Genomic DNA, 18,784 nt, shown 5'->3' with positions numbered 1-18,784 from the left:
CTAAAAGCCTGAGCTTTAATGCATTTTGATGACTTTATTTTAAAGTGGTGGTATACAGGGGCAAGAAAACGCAAATTGCTTCTATGTTTAAGTGCTTTTGGACTTGATGGTACCCCCAAATGCTTAATGCTACCGGCCATAATTTTCTACTTGCCCCAAAACACACAAATACACAATATTTAGAATAGTTTTTGCTTAAACATCCAAAATACCTTCACCTGGCACTTTATTAGGTACATCTGTTTAACTGCTTTTTAAAGCAAATTAGGAAGCAACCTAATCCATTTAGACATCAAGACATGGTCAAAATGATTTGCTGAATTCGACATTATAATTTACAAATTAATATAGTTGCTTAAAACTTTTGAAAGCTTCACTCTGTAATTAAGATTAATCTGTCTCTTGTTTCTCAGTAAGAAGTCAAGTGTCAGTTTGTAATTTATTAAACAGTATGTCAGCTATTTTGAAATTAGCACTTCTGTTTTTTTTCCTCCCGCTAAAATACTGTCCAATCGTGGTAGAATTTGGTTTAATTCAATTTAATTCAATTTTATTTGTATAGCGCTTTTAACGATTTACATCATCACAAAGCAGCTTTACACAATCAAAAGAATTAAGTTTGTATGAAATGTGAATGTGTATGAATCTAAATTATATGATTGTCCCTGATGAGCAAGCCTAGGACAACGGCGACAGTGGCAAGGAAAAACTCCCTGAGATGGTAATAGGAAGAAACCTTGAGAGGAACCAGACTCAACAGGGAACCCATCCTCATCTGGGTGAAAACAGATAGCAGGGATTGATGTGCACAAAAATATGCGAGACTGGAAGTTCAGTATAAGAGGAGACGTGTAAGATCAAAGTCCAGGTAGTTCCTGGAGGCCCAGGCAGACCGCGAAAAACTCCAGCCCCGAACCACTGAGCGACCGAAGCCACAGGTCCCCAGAGAACAGCCGTCCGCATCAGTCGAGGACAGGACCACCTTCATGGAAAAGTGGAACCAACCCCAGTAACCACACGCATTCCAGGCAGACCACAAGGGGGCATCCATGTGATGAGATCTCCAACCAGAAGCAGGACTCCAGGATGAGTTAGAGAGGTCCAGCGGGCAGAGGGGGTCTGGATCACTGGCAGCTCAGGAGCGACATGTATAGCTCGACAGAGAGATAGGTAGAGGAAAAAGGAGAGAGAGAGAGGAGAGAGCAGAAAAGGAGAGAGCAAAGAGATGGAGAAATAACAGTTAGGTATGGTCACAGTCGAACAATGTAAAAAGTGAATGTATATTTAGTGCAGAGTGCAAGCAGAGACTCCGGCAGGACTAACTATGACAGCATAACTAAAAAGGGGAGAGCTAGAAGGAAACACAAACATGTAGGCTTCCAGAGATGTAAGGCAACCAATCACCTCACCGTCAACAAACCTGAGTGATCAATGAGAGTGGGGAAGACAGCATCCAAACATACCAGTTCACCTAATACTCTACGTCCATGAGTCCCCCAGATCTGCTCCTTTATCTTAGGCTAATTTATTTATAAAAATGCTTGGCTAAATAAATAGGTTTTTAGCCTGGACTTAAACACTGAGACTGTGTCTGAGTCCCGAACACTATTTGGAAGACTATTCCATAACTTTGGGGCTTTTGTAAGAAAAAGATCTGCCCCCTGCTGTAGTTTTAATAATACGCGGTACTGACAAGCAGCCTGCATCCTTTGATCGAAGTAGGCGTGGCGGATTGTAAGACACTAGCAGTTTACTCAGATACTGCGGCGCGAGACCATTTAATGCTTTATACGTCGAGTAGTATTTTAAAATCAATGCGAAATTTCACAGGAAGCCAATGCAATGTAGATAAGATAGGGGTGATGTGCTCATATCTTCTGGTTCGAGTGAGGACTCTCGCTGCTGCATTCTGGACTAATTGAAGCTTGTTTAAGCACCTAGTTGAACAACCAGACAGTAAGGCGTTACAATAATCCAACCTAGACGTAATAAAAGCATGAACTAGTTTTTCTGCATCGTTTAGTGACAATATATTTCTTATCTTGGCAATATTTCTGAGGTGAAAGAATGCTATCCTGGTAATATTATCTGCATGTGCTTCAAATGAAAGGCTTAAATCTATAATCACACAGAGTTGTTCACAGGTTGGCGATTTTGAAGAGGAGATGAGTGAAATTAGTTCACTCGCTTCAAGGGGAGTAAAGTATTCTAGGTTCTGATGTGATTAATTTATCTTTTGTATCACTTAAATTGTCTGGTTTTAAAAGCCTGAATTTTTTGCCTAATATTTATGATTTTGTTATTGAAAAAGTTCATGAAATCCTCACTACTGTATGTTGTTGTTGTGGAGATTTCTGCAGTGGTCTTGTTTTTAGTTAATTTAGCTATGGTATTAAATAAAAATCTAGGATTATTTTTGTTATTTTCTATAAGAGTGGAGAGATACATTGACGTAGCAGCACTGAGAGCTCTTCTATAGTTCAGGATGCTCTCCTTCCATGCTCTTTGGAAAACAATTTAGTTTGACGCCATTTGCGTTCTAATTTCCGAGCGGTTTGTTTTAGAGTGCGTGTGTGATCGTTATACCAAGGAGCAAGTTTCTTATCTCTAATCATTTCTCTTTTAACTGGAGCTATATTATCTAAGCTATGACGAAGTGTTGACTCTAGATATTCAGTCGCTTGATCGAGTTCTGTGGAATCAGATGGCGATCCAATCAAAGTTGATAACCCTGGAAGATTATCGATGAAGCTCTGTGTGGTATTTGATCTGAATGTACGTTTAAGGCGGTAGCGCGGTGCTGTGCGTACATTATTACTATGAGACACTTTAATCGAGACAAGACAGTGATCTGATATAACTTCAGACTGTGGAATTGTAATTATGTTTCTTATACTCAATCCGAAGGATAATATTAAGTCCAAAGTGTGACCTGCTTTATGAGTGGGTCCTACTACACACTGATTTACTCCTACTGAGTCCAGTATGGACATAAATGCTGCTCTCAGAGGGTCTTCTGGATTCTCAAAATGAATATTAAAATCTCCAGCAATTAACGCTTTGTCTACGGAAATGACAAGGTTTGAAAGGAAATCTGCAAATTCACAGAGAAATTCAGAGTACGGCCCTGGAGGTCTGTAAATGATTATTAGCGGAATCGTCTGAGCTGACTTTGTTACTAAAGAAAATTTCAAATGCATTAAATTTAAATCTGTGTTTTTGTATGATAGCCAGATTATCGTTGTAAATAACTGCGACGCCTCCTCCTCTACCAGTTAATCGAGGCTGGTGTATGTAGCTGTATCCAGGAGGACTAGCTTCATTTAGAGCTACATACTCGTCCTGTTTAATCTAGGTTTCAGTTAAACATAATATATCAAACTCCTAGTCTGTGATAGTTTCGTTAATAATAACTGCTTTAGATGCGAGAGATCTAATATTTAACAGTCCTAGCTTTAGATCAGGGGTGCCGGCTGCGCATTCAGTATGATCTGAGTTTGTAATATCTATGTTAATTAAATTATTAAAACAGACTTTCTGAGTCTTTCTAAATTTGTTTTTAGCTCGGGGAACAGACACAGTGTTAATACAGTGAACCTTGAGTGACGACTCTATGCAGCTAGCAGACGGTTGGTTTAGCCTGTCTGTCTGCTCCCTGGCCTGGGCTCTGGATTGTCACCGATTAACTAGGCCTCTTCTGAGACTATGAGCTATACTGCAAGAAATGAGAGCAGCACCTTCCCGAGTAGGATGGACACCGTCCCGCTCTAACAGGCCAACTTTGCCTTCAAAGGTCTTCCAATTATCTATGAAGCCCACGTTGTTTTCGGAGCACCACCTGGACATCCAGCGGTTCAGCGACCATAACCTGCTGTAAGTTGTCACCACGTCTCATTGGGATGGGACCAGAGCATACTACTCCATCGGAAATCGCCTTCGCTAATTTAAACACCTCTATAAAGTTATTCTTGCTAACCTCTGACTGACGAAGGCGTATATCGTTAGCTCCAGCATGTACTACTATCTTGGAGAACCTATGCTGTCCTAGAGCCCTAAGATTACCTGCAATGTCCGGTGCTCTGGCTCCCGGGATACACCTAACCACTGCCGCTGGTGCCCCTAAAGGTCTAGCTAATTTCACGTGTCTCATTACATTGGATTGAGATGTACGTGGTTTACATTCCATTAAATGTAGATCAGTGAAAAAAATGTTCCTATCAACACTTAAACTTATTGATATCAACTTATCACACATTAACAACTTAATTTAAGGTTAAGAAACTAGATTACACATCATTTGCAGGTAGGGAGGGCTTCCAAAAAGATAGAGGGGAGATTTTTAAAAGCATGTCCATTTCTTTGGGAGCAAGGATTGATGGTGCCAGTGGCTTCCGGCTTCTTTAATTCCACAGTACTGGGCACTTGTTAGGGGAGGTGACTGAATCATATACAGTAAAACCTCAGATCATGAGTAACGCGGTTTGCGAGTGTTCCGCAAGATGAGCAAATATTTTTAATAAATTTTGACTTGGGAAAACGAGCATTGTCTTGGTTTACGAGCACGGAGTATCATGTATCACGCATGCGCTTCTTGATTTGACTCCGAGCGTCACATGATCACAACTGAGCCACCGGTTTTTCTCTCTTGCGCTGCAGGTAATCGTCTACACTGCTGGGTCTTAGTGCTGTCTTTTACTGGTATAATCAACATCCGTGTTTGTAAGTGTGTGTGTTTTTCTTTCTCATGCGCTGCGGAGTGTGTGTTGTGTGTGTGCGCGCGCGAGTAATTTGACACCGCGCTGGTTCTCTCTCTCTCACTCACACACACACTCACTCTCTCTCTCTCATCTTTAGTGTGTGTCAGTGTTTGAGTGTGTGTGTGTTGTGAGCGCGTGCGTAATTTGACATCTTTACTCACACACAACCGGCACAGTGTCAAATTACGCATGCGCACACACACACACACACACACACAACACACACACTCCACAGCGCAAGAAAGACACACACACAGCGTGTTGGTTTTATTTTTACTTTTTTTAAGGTAAAGTGCAGATTCATTTGTTTTATTTTTACTTTATATTTTGTGTTAATTATTTTTAGTTTTTTTTTTTGGGGCTGTGGAACAAATAATTTTTATTTCCATTATTTCTTACGGGAAAATTTGCTTTGGGTTACGAGTGTTTTGGAATATGAGCTGTTTCCAGAACAAGTTATGCTCTTAATCCAAGGTTCCACTGTACTGTATTCAAATTCAAATTTTATTTGTCACGTACACAGTCATACACAGTACGATATGCAGTGAAATTTCGTAGTTTTGAAGCTTTTTCACTAAGTGACCTTAAAATAAAAGCTTAAACATAAGAAATAAATATAAATAAAAGGTAATACGGTAGAAAATAAAGTTAACTGGTAAAATATACTGTACAAGTAAAAATAAAGATATATTGCAGTAAAAGAAATATTGCAGAAAAATGAAATTAACTAGTAAAAATAAAATATACTGTGCTAAGTAAAATAAAATAAAAAGATATTGTACAAGTAAGAACAAAATATATATAATATAGAAATATAAAAGAAGAAAATAGAAATTTGTCCTGTACTTATGGCATAAAGGCTTTTCCTTTCATAACTTCCTTTCATAACTTCAAACATTTCTTATTATACATGTCTATTAAGTTTTTCATGGTATCTGCTTAATGTATGTAAAATAGTATTAATAAGGACACCAATACTATTATTATAATCACTGCACTTTCATGTCCTAAATTCTCCATTTCTGTTGCAACACTGACTCCAAAATCGATTTTTTAATAATTGGAAATTGAAATGCCAATTATCCTACTCTGCATGCATTTGGATTGTGGGAGGAAAATGGAGTATTTAATAAACTGTCAATTCATGCAAACCCAAGCCTACCACTGGACATACCATTTTTTTTTTATCTGCAGTTGGCTGTGTATGACATTTGTTTTAGAACCAAGATTATTTTTGACCAAAGTCTCAGAAAGGCTTCTTCAGGCAACTCTGTGGATGTTTTTGGTGTACCACTGACTGTTATATTTTGTTTTTTCTTTACAACTGAAATCAGCTGCTCCTGTTGTTGTTTCATGACCTGGTTAACGTCTTGTTTCTCTCTTATTTTCAGAATATTTCAGATTTTTTAATTGTTTTTGCACAATGTTTGTGCTATGGTTTTTATTAATGTTCCTCTTATTTCTCAGCTTCATAGTGGTTTGCTTCTCTCCAGCATATAGCTGTATATACTTTGTGTTGGTTTATCCTTTTTTTAACAACTGTTGTCTTCAAAGGTGCATCCCAGAGCGCAACCCCCCTCCCCCCTTCCTTGGCAAACTTTCCTGGATTTTTGTATGCAGCCAGTTAGTTACCCCTCTTTTAAGTCCCATGTGTTTCTATGTAAAAAAATAAAAAATAAATAAAAATCCACATGTGAAACATGCACGCAGACTCAATATAGGAATCTAAATCTTTGACTCTGGATGTGCAAGGCACCCACTATGAAATTAACCAAGTACACGAATCTATCAATTTTAAGGTCCTTATTATTGTCTGTCAAACTTCTGAAGTCATTACATCAGTTTCTGGTATCTCCACTGTAAATTCAAATAAGCAAACCTTTGAAATAATTTACAGGATACATTTAAAGCTCATTGTTTTTAAATGCATTGAGTACAAGTCACATTTAAAGCTCATTGTCATAGAATATATCAAACAAATTAACTTGCATTGTTGAATGGATAAATGTAATGTTTGCAATTCCTCTAGGCCTGCAAAATATAGCGGATGACAGCACCTTGAAATGGTACAAGGAACTGCAAACTTTGGCCAGCCACTGTGCCCACTCATTTGAAGATTTAAACAGCAAAAAGGATATTCAGGTAAAGAAGTCTGTTAAAATAATAAATACTCCAAAGCCTGTGTGTGTGTGTGTGTGTGTGTGTGTGTGTGTGTGTGTGTGTGCGCGCGCGTGTACACTGCCTAGGCAAAAAAAAACAAGAAAGTCTTCAGCACATACCATAGATTTTCACTGTGGATTGAATCACACATAGATTGGCCACCAAAGTATAGACCATATGAGATTCTCATATCGTCTATTCTCTGGTGGCCAATCTATGGGTGATGGAATCGATGGAAAAACCTGCTGACCTAATTTTTCTGCCCATAACGTTGCAAAACGAAGTGAGGCTAATCAGAATAAAGGCTTAAATTTGCTAGGAAGCATAAAGTATGGAATATGGATCATTAGATAAAGGGTACAGTGGAACCCCGAATTGCGAGTAACCTGGTTTGCCAGCATTCCACAAAACGAGCAAAATTTTCAAATAATTTACTTTATAATTTTACCTTGTTAAATGAGTGAGTCTTGATTTACGAGTACCAAGTATCATTGAGTTTCATGTGGCACACATGTGCTTATTGTTTTGATACTGAGCGTCGCCTAATCACAACTAAGCCAGTGGTGGTTCTCTCTCTCTCTCTCTCTCTCGCGTGCCGCAGAATTGTGGGTAATCGTCTCCCATCCCAGAATGTGAGCGCACGAATGTCATTAGACCGTGTGTGTCTCTTTCTCCTTCTCTCGCTTTCACACACACACTCTAATGGACACTGCTCTGTCGCGATTCTTTTCAAAGGCAAAGTGCAGGTTAATTTGTTCTATTTTGACTTTTCACAGCAGTGATTCCATTAGTGTTCATGCGCACTCGAATGTTATTAGAGATGTTCCTTGTTTTCGTATAAGGCAGTGTTTCCATTGTGTGTCTGAAAGTCGTCCCACACTGTAGCCCTCCCTCCTCTCAAATAAGAAAGGAGAAAGGGGGGAGAGTCATTCCTCCTCTCGTCTTACTTTAGCTTTACACACATGCACAGCACGTGCACGCACAAACACACTAATGGAAACACTTATCTGAGGGGATTTATTTTTACTTTTTTCAAAGGTAAGGTGCAGGTTAATTTGTTTTATTTTACTTCATATTTTGTATTGACTTTTTTTTCCGGGTTGTGGAACGAATCATCCATTACTTCTTATGGGGTAGTTTCCATTACTTCTTATGGGGAAAATACGATAAATTAAATTTGATATACGAGTGTTTTGATATACAAGCACTTTCGGAACGAATTATACTTGCAATCTAGTCTAGTCTGAGTCCAGAATTCTCCAATTCCAGAATGATTGGTGCATCAGGGTAAAAAGAGAGGCAGATGAAGTGATGCACCCTTCATATGTAGTGCCTTGCATACAATCCTGTGGGGCCACTGTTATGATCGGGGATTGCATCAGTTGGTCAGGTATAGATTCAGCAATGCTTTGTGCCCAAAACAGTAAGATCACAAAAAAATTATAAACTAAATGACCAGGTTTTTCCATCAGTTATTTTTTTTCCCCCTGATGCCACGGACATACTCCAATATGACAATACCAGGATTTATTGGGCTCAAGTTGTGAAAGATCATAAATACAAGATCTTGGTGAGAAATCTGTGCAACTCTGGATAGAAATAAATGTTGTGATATTGCACAAGCTGATCACAATGATGTCACAGCTGTACTTAAAGCAACAGATATTCCAAATGAAATGTTAGTGTGTCAACTTTTCTTTGGCTGGGCAGTGTATATTCTTGGTTCGTTACACATCAAGTGAAATATTTCCTTTTATTTTGTTTTAATTTTATTAATTTTAATGTATAGCTCCTAAAAATCAAGAAGATGAAACAAAGCCAATTCAAGAACTTGGGAGAGTGTCACAAGGCGTGGTATAAGGCTGAATCAGTGCATCTATAGGTGCCGTGCATACAGGAAGTGGGATAACTTATTGAATAACTTGAATTACTAGTATCAAGCCACTCCAGAACCACAGACGATATCAGAAGGGTCTTACCTAAGCTAAAGGGGAAAAGCAAGGGACTGTTGCTGATTTTCAGATGAAAGTTAATTTTGTGTTTCATATGGAAATCAATGTCCCAGAGTCTGAAGGAAGTGTGGTGAATAACGGAATCCAAGTTGCTGAGCACTTTGACGTTTCCGTCTGCTGACAAGCTATATAGATATTACACACAGTGCCAAATCTACCACTAACAGGTTTTCTGACCATAATATTACTGCGCTTGACTGGTCAGCCAGCTTGCCTGACTTGTACTGAACCTCATAGAGAATCTATGAGGTATTGTCCAGAGGTAGATGAGAAGCCCAATGATTACTAAAGAGATGAAGGCCGCTATCAAAGCAACCTGCTCCTCAGGAACCCCCTAGCAGTGCCACAGGCTGTTGGCCATGTTGCATTTATGCAGTAATTTGTGTTTATAGAGCCCAGACGAAGTATTTTATTATTTTATTTTTTTATCTTCGATTTTCATGAGCTATAAGCCATAATAATCAAAATTAAAACAAAAATGGCTTGAAATATTTCACTATAATATTTAATGTATGTGAGTATTACTTTTTTAATTCAATAAGAAAAAAATTCACTTAATTTGGTTTGTAAATTATGTTTTTAATGCGGTTTTACAGACAAAAAAAATGAGGATGGAGCTTCAGAAAGCTGCAACAATTCCTGTGAGCCAAATCTCCAGTATCTCAGGTTGGTTTATCATCATTTGCTACTGACCACATTGCATAGTCTTGATGCATAAAAAAGTTTTGTGTACCATTAAAAATGTTTGTCTTTAATAGATGTGTGGTTTATTTTTTTATTTTTTTTTTTACTTAAAAACAAATTGCCTCTAGGTTCCCAGCTAAAGGAGATTTTTGACAAGATTGACAAACTGTTATTAGGGCGACAAGTTGTGTCTGGTGGAAAGTCAGTTTCTACACTCCAGCATCCTCGTGGACTGGAATTCGTAAGCTATAAATTGGCAGAAAAATTTGTGGTAAGTTGTAAATATTTTCAACTAGGTTTTTAAGTTAATATACTAGCATTGTTTATCTATAAAACAAACATGTCTCTTTTACATGCATTAAATGGCTTGAATAAAAATGCTAATAGAAACAAGGAGAAGAAGAAGTGGCATCTCACCATGAAGCTGCATTCCCCATTGCAGTTGTGGCTTCAGGTGTCTGGGAGTTACACCCTAAAGTGGGAGAACTTATCTTAGCTCATCTCCATAAGAAATGCCCATATGCTGTTCCTTACTACCCCCCAATGAAGGATAGCATGTCCATTGAAGAATATCAACAGTAAGGATCTCTCACAAATGTGCTAAAAATTATTATTATTATTTTTTTTTTATCCTTGTCTCTTGTGACAAAACCTTTTCTTCCTCTGTAGGATTCTAGGATATCGTGTGGATGAGTCAGGGGTGGAAGGCCAGGACAGTTTCCTAAAAAGGATGTCTGGAATGATCCGACTCTATGCAGCCATAATACAATTAAGATGGCCTTACATTAACAAACAAGGGGTATATTTTGCCTTAATGCCTTAACATTTATGTATTACATTGTGATCATGAATTAATTTTCATTTTATGTCAGAGGCATTTAGTAATATTTCTTGCTACAGCCTGGTCCTCATGGACTTAATCATGGCTGGCGTTGGTTGGCTCAGATGCTGAACATGGAACCTCTAGCTGATGTTACAGCAACTCTTCTGTTTGACTTTTTAGAGGTAAAAAAAAATAATAATACAATTCTATTGAAACACTATAATTTGTAAGTAGCTGCAACAAATTCTTCTTTCAACTTGCACAGGTATGTGGAAATGCACTTATGAAACAATACCAAGGGCAGTTTTGGAAACTTTTGCTTCTCATCAAGGAGGAGTACTTTCCCAGGTATATTTTATGCTTTGTTTAGTGACTGTGATATTTGGTAGTGACATGACAAAGTTTTAGCATAGAATCTCCTGCCAAATATTGGGCAATATTTTGAAATGATTATTATGAAAGAGCAATTACAGTTTTTCTCAGTCGCTTTGGTGCTTTTCTCACATCACTATTAACATTTGCACAGCAGTTAGTAAATTTCTCAAAACAATTGGTGCAAACTGCAAAACCTAGTGGATAACCTGCAAAAGCAGGTCACTTGCTCAAAATCGATAATCCATTCCTCAAAAGCAAGTATTCATGTCAATGAAACTGCCAGTGTCATCAAAATGAGAAGTCTTGACACCATCTTTATGAACAAGATAGTCAAATGGCTTTGTCATGTTTTCATTATGACAGTATTCTGTGTTTTCTAATGCAAAAAAAGGTCAGAACTTGGTGACACTACCTGAAAATGCTCAAGACAGCACCATACACTTTTTGTAAAGCCATTTACAGTAAAATCTACAGTAAAGTTCAACATTCCCATTGTTTGGGAAGTAAGTGAGTACAAGACACTGAATACAGATGTTTCACATTTTTACTGTGTAGACTGTAATTTTACAACATTGTGCAAAAGAAAAATACTATACAGTCATTTATGTAGAATAAACATAAACACCCTTTTGGTAGAGCTGTGCACAAATGTGAATAATATAACAGTACATATTGTAACATACATACACATCCATACGTTCCTGTCTGTCTGGCCACATATTTTCATCTACATCACAACGGATTCACACACCTCCTCGTCAGTGAAAGCTGAAGTTTACCTAAGAGAAATTGTTCAATTTAGGAGAGATTTACAGGAAAAAATAATAAAGAAAGGTATAAAAGTTGCTTGACAGAATTTGATAACTAATTCAACAATTTTGTATGTAATAATTCAAGCAATAAAATGAAGACTATTAGTTTTATTGGAAACAACTATTTAGTATCCAAAAGTATAGTTCATTTTGACTGAAATGACATAAGCAAATGATAATGTTATAAAACGGCAGAGAATTGTATGAAAGCAACTTCCAAGGGCATTTGCGATTTGTTTAGAGGAAGGAAAAGTTGCTACTATGATGTGCACAAATGACTAAATGTTATGTAGGTTGCACTAATGGTTTTGAGACTTTTCATTCTGATCTGAGAAAAGCACCAAAGCAACTGAGAAAAACTGTAATTACAGTTTATTTTCTATTTATTCCCAAAGCTTCAACTTAAGTGACTTCATTGCTTGACAAGAAATGGGTGCATTTGTTTGTTTGACAAAAATGTTTTAAATTTATAGATTTATTTAACAGTGGCTTAGAACTACAAATGTTTTGCAATTTATTCTGATCATTGACCAACCTATATTTAATTACATGATAATCTGTTTTGGTTCCAGGATTGAAGCAGTTACCAACAGAGGTCAGATGGGCTCCGTGATGAGACTTAAGCAGTTTCTGGAGGTGAGGTAAAAGCCATAGCCCCATGCCATAAATATATTTATAATTCTTAAATTATAAAAGGCACATATAGTATGTGTTGTGCTTTTACAGGGTAAGTGAAAATGAACTAGGCAATATTTAATAGCTATAGAAACATTGGTGGTGCATGCATAGTTAGACAAGCATTTTCCAGGATTTTCTCCAGGCAGAGGCAACTAATGATTGGCCTCCAAGAAGTCGAGATCTCACTCCATGTGATTTTTATTTAGTTTTTTCCCTGTTGAGCTACGCAAAGAAGGTAACAAAGCCTCGTACACTGGAGGATTTGGAGGCATGGAGATTCTGGAGGTTCTCAGCATTCCAACCTCAGCCGTTTGAGGAAACTGGTTGATGCCACCAGTGCCTATGTTAAAAATTAAAGATTTGCTTTTTCCTATTTAATAAAGTACATATGCAATTTGTTGGCAGCACAACAACAAAATCCCTATCTCTGGAAGATCATGACTTCGAATTTGTGTGTTACTGCTACATTGTTTGGGAGTGCTTTTCTGCAGAACCATATAAAGCATAGTAGAAACCCAAACTATATCATCAACTGAGCACAAAGGATTACACAACAAAGAAACAGACCTCAGACCCCTTAAAATGCCCTTTATTTTTTTGATAGTGAATCTTTGACATCATCTGTAGTGTAACACTTTAATTTTGTCTGTATTTATTTATTACTGACATGTAAATATGTATATTATTATCTTAGTGTTGTTATAAGTTCTGTTTTATTCATTGCTAATACTGTGTATTTATTCTTATCTAGAACTCCTTAAGAAACAAGCAGATTGAGCTACCTAAAGGACAACTGAACTCTGCCTTCTGGAGAGCCTGAGGGTTGTGGTTGTTTATCTTTCAACTACCTCAGTACTTGCTTAGATGAATCATGATCTGCTAATAGCCAGTATCAAAGTTTAATATCAGAGTTATTACTTATTACGCACATGTTACAAATTTAAAATATTTTGTTTTAGACATAATAAACACTTTTTAGCCACTTTAATTATCCCCCCTCCCCAGTTACACACCTAATGATAACTGTTGCTCGTGAGGTGTTCTTAGCATTTTGTGATTTGAAAAATGAAATATACTAGGCTATAGCAGTTCTGGAAATACTTCAGAGTGTGTAGTATCAACCATGCCACGGTCATTATTTGCACAGATGTTTGTTGTGAATATTTACTTCTGCATGATCGCCTGCATCATGATTGGCTCAGTTGATAATTTTGTGAATGTACAGAGGCCCAAGGTGTACATATTTAATGGAATGTCATTGGAAGATTACTAAAATCTACATCATGCTTACAGGTTTATGACAAATGTACAGACTGCATGTCATTGATAGAATAAGTAATTGTTTTAAAAATTTCCTGAAAAAAAAAAAAAAAGAGCTGAAAAAACACCTGATTAAACTTGTATACAAACATGAACTCTGGTTCTATCGCATTTCTCCCTCCTCCTGCAGGTGGCAATATTTCATTCATATTAAACACACAAATTTGGGAAGCAGTGGTGATCACAACCCCCGATTAGTAAGTCATTTGCAACCAATAAGGAGATGGCAATGTTTTAAATTTTGTTGTGGGGCATGTTCTTGTGCTCCAATTGGTTAGACCTTCTGTGCAAATTATACCATTCTTTGGACTATGACTGGGTAATTAACATTGGTAGATATAGAATATGGCAAAAATGGACTATATATTAAATGAACTGTAATGGAAGCTAAACATCTTGTTTCTGAGGAGTTTCTATGAGCATATGAATAACAAATGTTAAGTTTCCCAGAGACTTGAGGTACATATTGTTGTCCAATACTTTAGAAACCCGTTTCCAAAGATCAGTATAAGAGAAAATTAGTAGAATGTACACAACTCAAATAGCTGGACCAGCATTTGCAGGCAGGTTTTTTTATTTTAATTTTTTTTGTTTGTTTATTTTTAAAGATTTTATTAAAATGTAATTTCAAATCCAATGAAGGACTGTAAACTAGATTTAAAAAAAAGTTTTCAAATACCGTTTGCCCCTCACTGAGGGTCAGCCCTCAAAATTACAAGCTTACTTGTGGGAAAGGAGTAAGGCTGTGAATTTTCTTGAAACTACAAGCTAGAAGAGAAAAATAATTGTAATGCCATGAGCAGCTAAACTGTTAAGAACAATGCTGAACATGTTCATTTTACCACATTAACAGAATGAAATAATTTATGTGTGCCATTTCATTGGGTACATCTGTTCAACTGCTGATAGAAAGGCTCATATGTAAAGAGCATCTCTTACTGCACAACTCAAAACAGATGGGAGTACAGCAGCAGAAGACAACAGAGTGCCACTGCTGTAAGCTAACAGGAAAAAGAGAAAATGCTTTGTAGTCTGATAAATCTTGACTTCTGCTGTGACATTTGGCTGGTAGGGTCAGAAATCAATGTTAAACACTGAAAGCATGGATCCATATACTTCATTGTCAATGGCTGGTCATGCTGGAGTAATGTTGTGAATGATATTTTATTGGCACATTTTTGGGCTTCTTACTACCAATTAAGCATAATTTAAATGCCATGATATACGTGAGTGGTGTTGCAGACCAGGCAATCCCTTTTTGACCCCAGGATAAGATGCCAAGTCACAGACCTAGTCATTTCAAACTTGATCGACAGTTCACTGCACTCATATGACCTCCAGCGTCTAGAGATTTGCATCATTGCATCCAGTGATGCAATATTGTCAATACAGACTAAAATCTATAAGGAGTGTTTCCAGCACCTTGTTCAATCTATGCCACACAATTACACCAGTTTGATAGAAAAATATGGTCTAAAACAGGTGTACCCAATAAAGTGAACAGTATGTATAATGTCCATGTATATACAGTGCAACTTGAAAAATTAAAATGCCAAAAATCTTCTATTGCAGTTAAAGTGAACCTCATTACACATGTGTGTATATTATATATTAATATATATATATATATATATATATATATATATATATATATATATATACACACACACAATAAGTCCCCTACATATGAACATTCAAGTTACAAACTTTCAAAGATACAAACATGCATGTTTACTTCTCAGAGACAGTGTAATTTACATCTATAAATGTACCAGAATTGGCCAAACTAATATTCTATCTGCAGCAGCAATAAAAGCTCATCCTGATCAAAATAATTGAAAGAACTAAACAAAGTAAAAACAGACTTAAGAGACATTGCTTGTTCTTTTAACATAAATCATTTAACCATCAGCATGATTCTAAAGAACACTGTACTGTATATAGCCAATTGTGTTAGTATCCAAGTACCTAAACAATGTTTGTTGGACTTCCGAATAAGATCTCAGGCCGGAACTCGTTCATATGTAGGGTACTTACTACGTAGGAGCACGTACATATGTGTGTGTGTATGTGTATATATATATATATATATATACACACACATACATACATACATACATACACACACACACACAGTGTACCCTATTCACAAGTCTATTTCAGACAGTGTGCTGCTTATATTACAGTGTGTTTTGCCTTTTATTTTAATCTTCAAACCTATTTGGGATTTTAACTGCCATAGTGGCATTATTTTACAGTCAGTTTTTGTCTCTTCATTGGTGAAATTTAATCTGGCACTTTCAAGATAGATGGAGCAGGGGGGGAAACCCAAAGAAAGTAAAGGGGTAAAAAAGGTGCATTCCTCCCCAAGAATCACCAAAGAAACAGATGGGTTGTGGCAGACAGGACTAAGCACTGTTGGATTATGCTCCACTCTCTCTTTAATCATCCTCTCCCTCATCATCCTGAAACAAAAAGGAATGGCATTTTAAAGCACCAACACAATACTTAGATAATTTACAAATATATTATTTATCCATCCAATAATTTAAAATAACCAATTAAATTCAGGTGTAAAATACCTCTCCGTCATCCTCCTCTCCATCTTCTCCCTCTTCATCTATGTCTTCTAGACCTTCCTCATCTTCCTCTTCACCCTCTCCTTCCTCATCCTCCATATCTGGGACCTACAAGCAGATAAGTGGATAACAAAAGTTGCTCTTATGAGAAAATTCCCACTCGTACCAAGAATGGAAACTACATGAGACTCACCAGGTAATACTGGAGAGGATTGGGCCAGATGTCATCTTTTATGACCTCTCCCAGCTCATCTGCTCCTGAATCAGAGTGATCAGTGAACCAGGTGAAAAAGCTCTCAGGCTCTTCATGTTGCCTCTTCTTGCCCACTTTACTTTGATTTTGACTGGAACGATTTGTGAGGTCCTTCAAAGGACCATAAATTAAATAAGTTTAATTCCCCATATATAGCATTTAACTAAACTGTTGTGTTAAAAAGAATTACAATGAAACATTATTCAAACCTTTCCTGGTTTCCATTTAATCTCAGTTGACTTTGGAGTTGGGTCTCCACTTTCACTCAGGTGAATTTCTTTGGATAGAACTTTATTTTCAAAATACATGTTTTCATCAAAGTACTGCAAAACAAGAAAAATCTTGAACATCAGATTTGAACAAACAGACAGATTAAATTATTTCCACAAATATTAGGATGTAATAAAAACTTACAAAATCTATTCTGTAGCCTGATTTGATGTCTTCAAATTCTGTTACTTCCACCCTAGTGAGATAGTGAAGTGCTTCTTCATCCTCCTCACCAAGGAGAGCAGAGACTTGTTGGACACAGATAGGGCTTTATATTAAAAATAAAAAAGCAAATGGTCACACTAGACATGCATGACTGAGTGTAGTGTGTTTTCTGTTTGCTTACCCTGTGGGTGATTCACAAATGTAGTGACCCAAAAGTTGGGAATTTTGGCAATGAGGTCTGATCTCTTCTGAAAAAATGGCTGGCGAAGCTTGTTGTATTTTTGCTCCACTTTAAGGATTTCCTCACTGGCCTGTTCATTCAGTCTGTGGCAAACAAAAAAACGTTTATTTTTGTCCAAGGTTTTCAGATGTTCCTTCACATGAACAAACTTTTAATTTTGATTGGGCATATAAACAATTACTGACCTGTCAATTTCATTCTGTACTTCATCAATATGCTCAATAGCTTCCTGTTGCTCTTTTTCTGAAGACGAAAATGCAATGCAATGATCAGGGTAAAACTCTATTAGACTTTCTAGGAAATAAAGATATTCCTCTAATCTAAGGCAATTTAAACATGTCTGGGAATCACGATTTAAAAACTCGGATATCAAAATAAAAAATAGATAAAAACAGTCCTGTGGCAAAATATATCTGAGCTGGTTCGTTGAATTCGTCTTACTATGGAGAAATGCGAGACATCTGATGGGCGAGATTCAATATGCAGCTACTTTACTTGTCTATGAGAACACAGACGCCGTTTCCTGCTGCTCCGGCCGCGTGGTTTAAATGTGCAGAAATTGGGAATATGATCTAGCCTGCTTTCCCCCTCTTATGCATCATCGGAAGATTAACAAACATACAACACTAGCTTGCTCACACACAACCTCCAGGAAATTCGGAGTTTAAATGCTTAAAACTGGACGTTTCGTGTGTTATTATTAGCACTTCTAGGCTAACTGTACAGCCAACATGCCAGGCTAGCTAACAGGCACATCATGGCGGAGGTCGCTATCATACAACAATAAAGTAGCATATTGCCCCGACGATTTATCCAGCACAGATTACTAATTCTGAAAAATTAATTGTTCGTAAAGCAATAACGTGCACCTTTAAACTGCGCGGAGTGCCTATTCATAAAAACTAAAACTTTCATATTACCATTCATCGTTGTAGCAATGGGGTTAGCGTTTAGCGGCTATCTAACATGGCCTCCACTGCCGGCGCCTTCCATTACTCATGAGCAACATTCAACCGCAGCCAATCATAGCCTGATGAATCTCGCAGCACATATGTAAAATTAGATATACTTTGGGCCAGTTATGTTAAACTGATCGTTGAAGGGACTTAAGAGCTTAAAAAGAGAAAGTGAAACGGCAAAGCTCACGAGGCCCTCGTTTCTTACCAGAGGTCTCGTCCGCTCCGTCGTGGTTTGAGTTCTGCTCCTTTTTACTTAATTTAGCTCCCGTGGTTGACATGTTTTCACCGCTTAGTAAAAAAAAACCCTGAATTTACAGAAAACTGCCGATTGTCTTTGTAAACCTCGTAAGGCAACCCAACTTTGCACTTCGCGCTCCTCAACTTACTGCGAGGAAACGCAAATACAAGCGCGCGCGCGCTCCCAATTGTACTAATAGCACATATACTACTCACGCGTGCACACTCACGCTGAAAGAAGGGGGGTTGAAATCACCCACTAAGAACCACTAAGTCAACCCAGCTTTCCTCTCTAGTATCTAATTGGATGTGTCGTAGAGCGCAAGGCGCGCTAAAACGCCCACAAAAGAACATGCAGAGCAATTACACTTCGTCGTCTGTGTTCTGGGTGCCTGAACGTCTTGAACATTCTACAGTTTATCCCCACAGTCACCATGTGTACCACAGCAAAAGTTAACT

General features: G+C 37.4%; 2 protein-coding genes across 5 annotated transcripts in view; one reads left to right on the top strand and one right to left on the bottom strand.

Moving 5' to 3' along the window:
- Window positions 1–13,716, top strand: part of gle1 (GLE1 RNA export mediator) — a 35,549-nt gene extending 21,833 nt beyond the window's left edge. For 2 of the 3 annotated variants that reach the window (XM_053503873.1, XM_053503871.1), the window contains exons 8-16: window positions 6,787–6,899; window positions 9,526–9,595; window positions 9,742–9,884; window positions 10,001–10,191; window positions 10,283–10,412; window positions 10,514–10,618; window positions 10,702–10,784; window positions 12,196–12,259; window positions 13,053–13,716. In XM_053503873.1, the coding sequence (XP_053359848.1) occupies window positions 6,787–6,899; window positions 9,526–9,595; window positions 9,742–9,884; window positions 10,001–10,191; window positions 10,283–10,412; window positions 10,514–10,618; window positions 10,702–10,784; window positions 12,196–12,259; window positions 13,053–13,121 (968 nt within the window). In that variant the 3' untranslated portion in view covers window positions 13,122–13,716. Of the gene's footprint in view, window positions 1–6,786; window positions 6,900–9,525; window positions 9,596–9,741; window positions 9,885–10,000; window positions 10,192–10,282; window positions 10,413–10,513; window positions 10,619–10,701; window positions 10,785–12,195; window positions 12,265–13,052 lie in introns of all 3 variants that reach the window. The other variant, XM_053503872.1, reaches the window with a different exon arrangement.
- Window positions 13,717–14,203: 487 nt separating this feature from the next.
- seta (SET nuclear proto-oncogene a) lies at window positions 14,204–18,539 on the bottom strand. 2 transcript variants are annotated; one of them, XM_053503874.1, is made up of 8 exons: window positions 18,294–18,539; window positions 17,315–17,372; window positions 17,070–17,212; window positions 16,868–16,971; window positions 16,663–16,776; window positions 16,394–16,564; window positions 16,204–16,308; window positions 14,204–16,086 (listed from the first exon to the last, which is right to left on the bottom strand). In XM_053503874.1, exons 1-8 carry the CDS (start codon window positions 18,364–18,366, stop codon window positions 16,063–16,065), a joined length of 792 nt encoding a protein of 263 aa, XP_053359849.1. In that variant the 5' UTR covers window positions 18,367–18,539; the 3' UTR covers window positions 14,204–16,062. The 2 variants fall into 2 exon arrangements, with proteins under 2 accessions (XP_053359849.1, XP_053359850.1); XM_053503875.1 differs by lacking the exon at window positions 18,294–18,539 and adding an exon at window positions 18,050–18,134.
- Between the last annotated feature and the right edge of the window lie 245 nt (window positions 18,540–18,784).

The sequence above is a fragment of the Clarias gariepinus genome, chromosome 9 (genome assembly GCF_024256425.1).
Source record: "Clarias gariepinus isolate MV-2021 ecotype Netherlands chromosome 9, CGAR_prim_01v2, whole genome shotgun sequence".
In the NCBI taxonomy this organism is placed as follows: domain Eukaryota; kingdom Metazoa; phylum Chordata; class Actinopteri; order Siluriformes; family Clariidae; genus Clarias; species Clarias gariepinus.
This window is presented reverse-complemented; position numbering and strand designations above follow the sequence as displayed.